Genomic DNA, 11,811 nt, shown 5'->3' with positions numbered 1-11,811 from the left:
TGTGTTCACCCCTGCATATCCTATATAAAGAAATAAGTGTCAATATTAAAACAAGCAGCCAATACCTGTACTCTTTAGCTCTGATTTAAGACCTCATTTGTTGAAATTGGTTGAAAATTAAACAAACGGTGGTCTAAAACCTAATAAAGAAACGAAATCAAAAGTTGCACTTTTGTGTTCTAATCAATGAAAGCACGATGCTAATTTTAACGTGTTAATCAATGGAAGCACGGCGCTGGTTCTCTTGTTCGTGAACGCATTGTGTGCAAATCAATAGGCACGCAATGTAGCAAACTGCAACTTTTACATTAGCATCTTCCTTGGGTTTTTGGATCGTCATATCTTTATTTCTTGAACAATTTCAACAAATGAGGTCTTAAATTCGAGCTAAAAGATGCAGCTATTGGCTGCTGGTTTCAATTATGACATATCTGTCTTTGTTTATGATATGTAAGGGCTGAACATAACTGGTACCTTAATGTTTTGGCTTACTGTATAATGGCCCTGCAGGGCAAGAAAGCAATGCGTACCCTTAAATTATCGACAGCATGTCATGATCACTATTGTTTTTCAACGCTAATTGTTTCTTTATAGACCTGCGTGGCAACCTGGAACAATATTGTTTTTGACCGCTATTGTTTTTACTAGTTTGTATATTCTTTGGTGTCAAACGTTTCAAATAATGCACTAAATTTTGAATTTTAAATACATGAGATGCTGTCCTCCAGAGGAAGAGAGTCAGAGGATACTCTTGCATGATTCTAAACCTGAGATGCTGAACGTCCCATGCATTTTTGCATGTAATGCTACTCAAATTATACTTACTTTAACTTTGAAATGTGAAAAATTCCATGGCATGATTGTCATTCTTTAAAAGACGCATATTGTCAAATTATTGACGTTTGATATAAATGGATAATGACGTAAAGCTCGTAGTATAAACACACACACTTTCTTTCAAAATGCCACGGAAGTTTACCATGGAAGCACTGGATTTACAGCTGCGCTACTAGTAGGTTTGTTTTAGGAATATAATGAGGAGGATTATGACTAGAACCTTAAAATCTGACTTTATATTGGTTAATATACCCGATAAACCAAGTAAGGAGAAAATTTAACCGAGTTATACTCCAGTTGTACTCACTTTGGTTACAGTTGTCCCCTTCCCAACCAGGAGTGCACAAACACTCATATTGATTATGTTGATCAACACAGGTCCCAGTATTTAAGCATGGGCTGCTTGCACACTCATCCGTGTCTGAAATAAAACAAATCAATAGAAATATCAAAGATTGAACAAATTCAGCCATATATCTAGGGTGCAGCCCGTCACTCTGAAGACCCGGTACACAGTGTCATCGCCCCGATATCTTCATGGCAGAAAATGCCATGGTAGGTTGAATCCACAGCCACGCATGGCCATTGTGATCCGACCTGTTTAATAGTTTTTAAACGCATAATAGGCTGAAGGACATCCGACTAAGGCTAATGACATTAGCCTGTGACTGACCTCTGTACGGTCAGCGAGCATACATACGCCATGGTCACTGCTTTTAGACGGCCTATAGTCTCCTACACAGCCAGTTTGTGTCAGTCGGTCTGACACTCGTCTGTATGTTCGTGATAGCCACATACAGTCTGGCCCGAGACTACCTCCACGAGGGTCTACGCCGGGGTCTACGCTGCGCTATTTATAATCTGAATTTTGGTCAGTTTTTCAGCTCAAGACGCACGCTAGTTTTTCAAAACGCTAACGACGATAATATCCGTTGAACATATATGTTCAAGTGCAAGGAACCAGATCTGGTTTCTTTATACAAAATCATTTACGGGAGATATTCATCATTTTCTACACCGGTATCCAAAGATTTATCGTCTGAATATCAATCGTGCATAGCACATTTACGTGTATCGATCCCGTGTATTCATTTCAGTGTCTCTGATTGTATTTTATGTAATTATTAACCGGGCGATGTCGGTGTGCGGTAGCCAGAAGACCAGCTATTCAGCAAACCCATTATTCAGAAGGCCCGCTAGTCAGAATTATCTGAGTAGCGGGCCTTCTGAATAAAGGACTTTCTGAATAGTGGGCTTTTTGTTGTATTTTATGTAAAAGTCCCGTTACTCAGAATTTATAGCGGGCTGTATCCGTTACCCAGATGATCCGCTACTCAGCATGCTCAGAATGCCCACTATTCAGAATTCTGACTAGTGGGCTGTTTTAATCATTTGAAAGAACTGAGTTAGCCCTAACCCTAACCCTAACACTAGCCTTAACCCTAGCCCTAGCCCTAGCCCTTACCCTAGCCCTAACTCTAACTCTAACCCTAACCCTGTGAACTGGTGGGTTTTCTGAGTGAGTGGCGGTTGTCTGAATAGAGGGTGTGATTCTGCAAAATCAGAAGGCTAGGCCCGCTACTCAAAAATTATTTTCTGAGTTGCGGGCCTTCTGATTAACGGATATTCTGATTAGCGGGTCTTCTGGTTAGCGGGTCATTTTAAATGAAAATAAACCGCTATTCAGAATTCTGAACAGCGGACCTTATGGATGACGGGTTTTCTGAACAGTGGGCCTTCTGAGTGACGGAGGCCCCCCCCCCCATATCTCTACCTCATGTCTTATTTTTGTACCAAAATAGCTATATATCAGTCTTGGTCAAGGTGCATACACGTGTAGTTTGTAACCACAATAGTGTATCATACGAGGGTCATTCCCCGGGGGGCACTCAACTTTGGAGGTGACGCGTATGTAGGGCTGTTAAGACCCCTTTTTAACATCACTGTCACCCAAAGACCTCATATTTTTTTACGAACACATGTTCTGTCACCCGAAGACCCTTGTTCAATTTTAACAGCAACTTTCATTTATCACTGATTTTGTCACTTGTTTTGATAAAACAAAGAAATTTGAAGCCATTTAGAACTAGAAATTCGATTTTCGAGGTTTCTGTTGCGCTGTTTCGGCTCTCACCCCAGGATTCCATTTTAAAAAAATGTCATGTTCTCACCCAATGACCCCATATTTTTTACATTTTGCTCTCACCGAATGCCCCTTTGTGCGAAAGTACCAGTCCTACACCTATATCCATTTCAAATTGAAGTGTCCCCCCGGGTCATTCAATACGTTCTACCCCCCCCTCTCTTTCTCTCTCTCTCTCTCTCTCTCCTGTAAATGGTACCTTCTTCAAACTCGGCATATTGGAATGTACTAGAAATGAGAGCAAATGTATATTTTGTAGGTGACTTCAAAATCAATAAGATTTGATACACCGGAAACGGTGAAATCGCATGGCAAGTGTGACCTTTGATACACTTGTGAAAATTCCTACGTATGATACTTACTGTCACAAGTTCGAGAATCACCAATGTCACAATAGTCCCAACGTAATCCTACATCAGTGGTGTAGCACCAAGCTCCTCCCAGTTCATTATCAGGGTTTCTGCAGTAGTTGTGATCTCCTAGGCCAGTTCCTGGGAAGTTTTCTGTTTTTGTGTGCTCATGTGGCTCCTGTAATGTCCACTTTTGACATGTTCTGCCAGTTTTAGTGGTTGATACTACACCACGGTAGTCTCTGGCAATGACGTCAGAGTAGCATTCGCCTGAAGTGACATACATAATTTACGTCGATATGGGTGCGTAACCCAGTAAACACAGACTGTTCCTTTTTTTTTTTTTGGGGGGGGGTGGGGTGGGAGAAAAACGTAATTTTATGAAATTTCCTCCCATAGAGCGCCGTGTTGTAGCATCCCAGCAAACACAAAACGTTTTCGACATCATTCGCAAAAGGTTACAAAAGGTTGTCCGAAAACGTTTAAATGTCGGGTTATATACATGGTATATTGAGCGTATAAAACGTTTTCATAACATTAAAAAACATTTTTTGATAATTACTGCCCAGCAAAAACAAAATGTTTTACAAAAAACGTTTAAATGTCGGGTTATATAAATGGTATAAAACGTTTTAATATCATTCCAAAAACATTTTTGAAAACTAGATACAAAACATTCGAAACAGAATGTTATTTGGGGGTTGAAAAAATATTTTGCGAAAAATGTTTGCCCAAAATATTTGCAATAACGTTTTAAAAACGTTTTTTTGAACTTTATATAACCCGACATTTAAATGTTACTAAAACGTTTTGCCAACACATTTTAAGAACATTTCTGTGTTTGCTGGGTTCAAATATTTTAACATAATGTTATTCAAGTGTTGACAAAATATTTGGCAAAAAATGTTTGCAAAAATAGTTTAGAATAAAATTTTGAAATCATTGTAAAAATATTGTTGTAGTGTGTTTTCATACAAAACGTTTTAAAACGTTTTCATGACCTTTATATAACCCGACATTTTAATGTTATTAAAACGTTAATAAAACGTTCTTATAAGTGAAATTAAGGGCGCACAACCATATAATTCTATTTGGTGGTGTGAAATCTCATACGAGGGTCATTCAATACGTTCTACCCCCCCCCCCTCTCCTGTAAATGGTAGCTTCTTCAAACTCGGCATATTGGAATGTACTAGAAATGAGAGCAAATGTATATTTTGTAGGTGACTTCAAAATCAATAAGATTTGATACACGGTAAAATCGTATGACAAGTGTCACCTTTGATACACTTGTGAAAATTCCTACGTATGACACTTACTGTCACAAGTTCGAGAATCACCAATGTCACAATAGTCCCAACGTAATCCTGCGTCAGTGGTGTAGCACCAAGCTCCTCCCAGTTCATTATCAGGGTTTCTGCAGTAGTTGTGATCTCCTAGGCCAGTTCCTGGGAAGTTTTCTTCTTTTTTTGTGTGCTCGTGTGGCTCCTGTAATGTCCACTTTTGACATGTTCTGCCAGTTTTAGTGGTTGATACTACACCACGGTAGTCTCTGGCAATGACGTCAGAGTAGCATTCGCCTGAAGTGAAATACATAATTTACGTCGATATGGGTGCGTAACCCAGTAAACACAGACTGTTCCTTTTTTTTTTTTTTTTGGGGGGGTGGGGAGAAAAACGTAATTTTATGAAATTTCCTCCCATAGAGCGCCGTGTTGTAGCAACCCAGCAAACACAAAACGTTTTCGACATCATTCACAAAAGGTTACAAAAGGTTGTCCGAAAACGTTTAAATGTCGGGTTATATACAGGGTATATTGAGCGTATAAAACGTTTTCATAACATTAAAAAACATTTTTTTGATAATTACTGCCCAGCAAAAACAAAATGTTTTACAAAAAACGTTTAAATGTCGGGTTATATAAATGGTATAAAACGTTTTAATATCATTCCAAAAACATTTTTGAAAACTAGATACAAAACATTCTAAACAGAATGTTATTTGGGGTTGAAAAAATATTTTGCGAAAAATGTTTGCCCAAAATATTTGCAATAACGTTTTAAAAACGTTTTTTGAACTTTATATAACCCGACATTTAAATGTTACTAAAACGTTTTGAAAAACACATTTTAAGAACATTTCTGTGTTTGCTGGGTTCAAATATTTTAACATAATGTTATTCAAGTGTTGACAAAATATTTGGCAAAATATGTTTGCAAAAATAGTTTAGAATAAAATTTTGAAATCATTGTAAAAATATTGTTGTAGTGTGTTTTCATACAAAACGTTTTAAAACGTTTTCATGACCTTTATATAACCCGACATTTTAATGTTATTAACACGTTTTTACCTAAACCAAAAGCCAAAATATAACTTATCCAAAACGTTTTTAAAACGTTTTTGTGTTTGCTGGGAATTTTTGTTTTTAATGGTTTGTTCGTGTGGAATGTCAGACTGCCTTGAAAACCACGTGACACGTGCAGTTAATCATGCTGATTGATGTACAATAATGAAATTTACTCTCCGAGGCAGGTGGTACCCCAGTCAAAAAGTTTTTCCACGGCAGTGAAATGATGCCACTTGCCCCCACATCTCATATGCACAGTTTATCCCTAACATATCCGTTATCCTGTGTCTTGAATAGGTATTGTAGCCCACCAACCCAGTGGTTAAGAGGCTAGGAAATAATTCCTAATATCTCATACCCTAGTTTGTATGCCTTATATCTAATCCTGTTCCACATAGTACAAGACAAGGACCAAATTAACCCTTAAATCTGCATGGCAGTGAGTCTCTTTAGTGTAGGAAATGTTTAGCCTTTTTTATAAACATGTTTGCAATTGGCTTATAGCCATCACATGCTGACAATACACATAACTGATTGGTTAATCAAAGCTAGGTAGGCAGGTCATGGTCATGTTTACTTTGTGATTAGGCCTATCTGTATGCAGCAAGCTACAATGGGCGATTTACTTCAGAAAAAATCAATATAACTACATTGCACAAAACTAAGTCCATTATCTAAAGCCTATATACAACATTGAGTAATCAATTATACATGCCTTTTAATATTACATCGATATGAAAGTCACAAGTTCCGTTATTCCCACTGCGGTCTTGTACTACACACGTGACCTTTGTTTGTCCAATGGGAATCTCCGAATCAGATGGTGGATTACACGTTACGTTCAACGCGTCACCAGAGTTATCGGTAGAAGTTGGAGTCTGGTATACAGCTATAGCGGTGATTTGACCTGGGACAGTCACCATTTCTTGGTTTGCAGGACATGACGTAACCACAGGTGGTTCTACGTCTGCATAAATAGAAAACCTAAATGTTGTTAAACGTTGATTGGCCGTGTCTTTGCTTTTAGGCAATTATCTAAAATATAATGTTAATTATATTCATTAATTTGACTTGTTGCAGAGTTAAAGCCATATTTTAACATTTTCAAACAAAATAGATTAGCATTTCTTTGCCATAAAATGTTAGCTTTTACTGTCAGATATATCCCTTTTATTTTTGAGCCTACGTACTGTGTGTTATTGACATCGTGTATGCGTTCGACTAATAATTCCATCGTAATAATAAAGCGCCGGTTCCGGCGTTTTATTCAAAATCTCGGATTTTGACAAAACTACAGCACCTAGAGTCTTGATTTTTGCAGGGTATATTGGTTTAATAAAGTACAATTTAGGCTAATCGTGTAAAAAAAGGAATTTTAAAAATTCAGTGAGGGCGTCTTCCACAGCAAATGTTATAATATGGCTTTAAGTAAAGTTGACTCTGAGAAATTTCGTTGCATATGACTACATAACTTTAGTATTGGATACATAAGGCAATAGAGTCAACGTCATTTGCTATTTTGATCGACCATCGATACTTGGTCGATATTATAAAATATCAATATTAAGAAACTATTGCCTATTATGATCACATTTATCCTTTTATGTTATGTACTGACTACGGTTGTTTGATGGCATGTAGAACTGTATTCATCTTTGAGCAAAGTTGAACACTGATGGCGCTATTTATCTTAAATCTTGTTTGTATCAATACAATGGTTAGATAATTGTATAATGACAATAAAACATAAAAACACCGAGCAAGGAAAATTAAATCTAAATTGTATGTAAATAGCGCCCTCAATTTGCACACAAATACAGTTTAAAGAATAAAAATTACCACAAAAAGGCAGCAATATAATGAATAATTTGATAAAGAAAAGAAAATCTAATTAAAAAATAGCTAAACAATATAATATGTATATAAGTGTGATAGCTGTTGGTATTGTGAAGGTCTAGGATTGAAAATTATGTAATGTTTTGTTAGAAACATTATAAATGATCACATAATAACCGTGCTGACCGATACAAATTTACAAGGATCGAAGCAGCATCGACGGTCGATCCCAAGATCAAACAAATTTGGCTCTGGTGTCTGACTGCTCATTGAACTGCAACCTTGGCGGAAATTCGTTGCCACACCTGCACGTTCTGGTGTTAAAAGCACGCAATCGGAGCCAAATATGTGATAGTTCCGTATTATTTTGTATAATAGTTGCAAATTTACATGCAGCTTACACTCTTTTACATTCTTTTGCATTTTATTCAAAAATAATAACACACTGGTAGCAAAGGTTATGTATATTATAGGGGCAATGAATCCAGTTACTACACTGGAATTTCAGTGAGTATGTGTGTATTTATTTTTTGAGAAAAATGCAAAATTAATCACAAAATTTATCAGGGGGTGTAGTACCACCTTAACGGAACATGTTGACATTTTCAAGATTTTATGAAACGATTTTAAAAGAGTTTTAAAAATTGGTGAAAGATTGATTTAGATGTATAATGAGTCATAGTCATGACCATTTTGTTATTATCAGCATTCTTACCCGTAACTCTAATTCTGATTTGACACTCTTTGCTATTCCCGCTTGCATCAACTGCTACACAATTAACTGCTGCGTCTCCAATGGTAAAAATTGCTCCTGATTGGTAATTGCACGTAATGGTGGGAATTCCACCCGAATTATCAATGGCAATAGGGTTGCCCCAGTTAATCATGGCAGTGGGTTGGCCTGGGTCCGTGTTTCTTGTTATTAGACTTGCGGGACAGTGCTCAAATTCGGGTACTTCATTATCTAGTGAGAGAGTCGAGTTGAAAATATTTGGGTACTTCCATTTGAAATCCATACACCCCCTAATAGACGTATGTCCTAAATCTCCAACACAGGGAGGGTAGATTTTATACTGAGTCACTCATTCAAGTATAATTCTATAAGACATTCATACTCCCTGTGTAGGGGGTGTATGGATTTAACTTGGAATTACCCCTTTCTAGGCAAATTATGGAAAAACTCATCTATTGAGCTGTTTGTTTTTGAACATTTTTCTTAGAAATGGTTATATTGTCGCCAAATAATATTTCAAAAAGTTCTTTCTTTCTTTCTTGCTTTTTCCCGCTCTCCCCCTTTCTTCCTTTTTTCTTTCTGTTTTTCGATGTTTGTTTTAATGACCTGTTGACCTATCAACTAATTAATCATAATTGCTACTCTATGACTATTGAAAGCTCTTTGGTCATGCCCATTTTGTTATTATCAGCATTCTTACCCGTAACTCTAACTCTGAATTGACACTCTTTGCTATTCCCGCTTGCATCAACTGCTACACAATTAACTGCTGTCTCCCCAATGGTAAAGTTTGCTCCTGATTTGTAATTACACGTAATGGTGGGAATTCCATCCGAATTATCAATGGCAATAGGGTTGCCCCAGTTAATCATGGCAGTGGGTTGGCCTGGGTCCGTGTTTCTTGTTATCAGACTTGCAGGACAATGCTCAAATGCTGGTGCTTCATTATCTGGTATAAAGTTAAAAATGAGTACTATGTAAAATGCTAGATAATTGAGGTTTTCCATTTGAAATCATACACCCCATATGAATGACATACTCATTCAGGTAACTCCATTAGAAATTTACACTCTTTGTGCGGAAGATCATGTCTGACATGCATGACGTGACTAGGTGTATTGATTTCAATTGGATTTTTCATTTCTAGGTCAACTATGAACAAACTCATCAACTGGTTGTTTTTATGTAATATTTCCAATGATTTGTTTTTATCCAATATTTGAGCCGCAGTTGAATTGTCCCATATACCTTTTGTTGTTTATAGCTGTCCCAATTTTGGATAAATATTACACGACGTTTCAACAATTTGTATGTACATTGATTGATTGATTGATTAATTGTTTAATTTAATGGTTTCATTCATTCTTTCTTTCTTTTTTTCTTTCTTTCTTATATTTCTATCTTTTTCCTTTTTATATTTTAATTTTATTTCTATCTATCTTTCTTTTTGCTTTCTTCCTTTGTTCTCGGGATCGACCATCGATGCTTGTTATCAATCAACTAATTAATCATAATAATAGCAAAACTGTATTGGACAATACATTATACAAAGATGTTTTCACAATTAATAACATTCATGTCATTATATTGATATTCCATAGATAATAAGACTCGACTAAGCATCGAGGGCTGATCGAAAGATCGAACTAATTTGACTCCGTTGCCTAAGAATCAAATTTCATTGATCTTTGGATCGACCGTCGATGCTGCTTTTAATGCTTGTTCTTAATGAAATATCAACTAATTAGTCAGAATTAATGGTAAATTTGTATCAATATCATTACTTGCACAAATTGATTCATATCTAATCACAATTAGCAAAAGTCACTTAATTGATTTTATAAATAATAAGGATCGGCCAAGCCTCGGTGATCGATCAAAAGGTCAAACAAATTTGGCTCCTCAAAGCTACAACTCTTGCGATTCTTTTTTGATCCTCAGCGTGACAAACGTAACTCGGATCCAGTTTAGTTTCAAAATAAACTACTTACCAATGCAATTCAAGTCGTTGCTACCAACCAATGAGTTGTCAACTAACACCGGGGTGTCTAATTTAGAACCCCCAATCCTCACGCTTGTAGAACGACATGGATCTTTAGGAGACAGAGTCCATCGCCACGCAATGTTTGTATCTTTTCCTTGAACAACTTGACCGCCGTGTGCGCGAACATGAGATTGGCTTTCTGACAGTGGACAATACAAAAAAGTTTTAAACGGAGAGTTAATTTGAAAGTTTTTAGGTAACACTGACATCAATCATCACATTTCTAGAAGAAAGCAATTCATTTTGCACATCACAGATCATCATTGGTTCCCGTTCTCGAACGGACCAAAATTTGCGCCAAATCTTTCAATATTTCAATGGATTTTAATGGAATAATTTTCTAAGGAATAAATTATATAAATTGTTAATCTACTCCAGGCTCTTGGGGGGAGTTCGTGTACATGATTCTCTCAAAGACTTACCATGCATTTTCATGTTATATATTAAGCCAAGACCTTAAAAGTTGGATAAGAAATTTGGACTAAGGACTAAGTAAATTTTCAAGATGGCGTCAAAAATAACCGCCAAATAGGGATTTTTCAACTAAAATACACCATGATGATACAAAAATATCAATGTAATAAATGTTTCTAATGAACAGAAATACATGTTTGCACATTTTGTTTCTTTTGCATCTTCTTATTGCAACAATTTCTATTGTCCTTACTATTATCTCACACAACACACAATACCAATAATCATTGTTTCATTTTGGAGGTAATTTTGATTACTGTGTCTACCTTGTGTGCGCTTCTTCTTCTTCTTCTTTTTATTACACTTTCCTTAACTGCAATTCAAATTTCCCGCCAATGTTGTCAATATTAGTGTATATATAGCAATGACTTTATGCAAATGAGGCAATGTATGTAATTCAAGGTACTCTAATAGTAACTGTTGTGTGTTTTGAAAGATAAAGGTAAATAGTTGTTAAAGGGGCAGTGAGAGATTTCGCAGGAAAATTGAATGAGAACATTTCACTTTATATTGATAAAAGGGATCCAGAAAAACCTACCACAGTGGTAATTTCAAGAAAAAAACAGTAAATAGTAAAATAAACGACATTTTATGAGCGTTTCGTTTAGCGTGCCTAGATCTTGAGTTTTGCACTCGCGTTGCATTATGGGATTGAACCAAGGCAATTCGGTAACGATTTGACAGCTGTGGTGACAACTCGCGATACGTAAACAATTGACCGTAGATCGGGCACATGGACATGTGTACAAACTATGTAAACAGCAAATTACGCCGTACTAATTATATTCATTTTCTTTTGAAAAGATAAATGATTTCATGTCAATATATCCCGTCAATATATTGTCCACTATCGTGTTTAATTTCCCACTATAAAATTCAAATAAGAACAGCTTATACATGAAGAACCATGCACGTACATGTAAAGGAAGTATTCCAGTAAGCTTATGTATACAATTTCCCTCAGTGCATGACGATTACGTGTAATCAGTGGCAGACCCAGGATTTTTTTCGGGAGGGGGACTTGGGGAAGTGAATTTCAGGGGGGG

General features: G+C 36.4%; 1 protein-coding gene across 1 annotated transcript; it reads right to left on the bottom strand.

Moving 5' to 3' along the window:
- Nucleotides 1-6,379: 6,379 nt before the first annotated feature.
- LOC140145101 (hyalin-like) lies at nucleotides 6,380-10,726 on the bottom strand. The gene is made up of 5 exons (XM_072166881.1): nucleotides 10,714-10,726; nucleotides 10,239-10,430; nucleotides 8,948-9,196; nucleotides 8,230-8,478; nucleotides 6,380-6,645 (listed from the first exon to the last, which is right to left on the bottom strand). The coding sequence occupies exons 1-5, from the start codon at nucleotides 10,724-10,726 to the stop codon at nucleotides 6,380-6,382; spliced, it is 969 nt and encodes a 322-aa protein (XP_072022982.1).
- Nucleotides 10,727-11,811: the final 1,085 nt, after the last annotated feature.

Source organism: Amphiura filiformis, unplaced genomic scaffold, assembly GCF_039555335.1.
Source record: "Amphiura filiformis unplaced genomic scaffold, Afil_fr2py scaffold_135, whole genome shotgun sequence".
Lineage (NCBI taxonomy): Eukaryota > Metazoa > Echinodermata > Ophiuroidea > Amphilepidida > Amphiuridae > Amphiura > Amphiura filiformis.
The sequence above is the reverse complement of the archived record's forward strand: the minus strand, read 5'-3'. Positions and strand labels throughout refer to the sequence as shown.

Excerpts from the sequence above, each read along its gene's own strand:
- LOC140145101 (XM_072166881.1), bottom strand. Across the intron at positions 8,479-8,947 it reads ATTCAGAGTTAGAGTTACGG|ATAATGAAGTACCCGAATTT; the intron begins GTAAGAATGCTG and ends CTCTCTCACTAG. Across the intron at positions 6,646-8,229 it reads AATCAGAATTAGAGTTACGG|ACGTAGAACCACCTGTGGTT; the intron begins GTAAGAATGCTG and ends CTATTTATGCAG.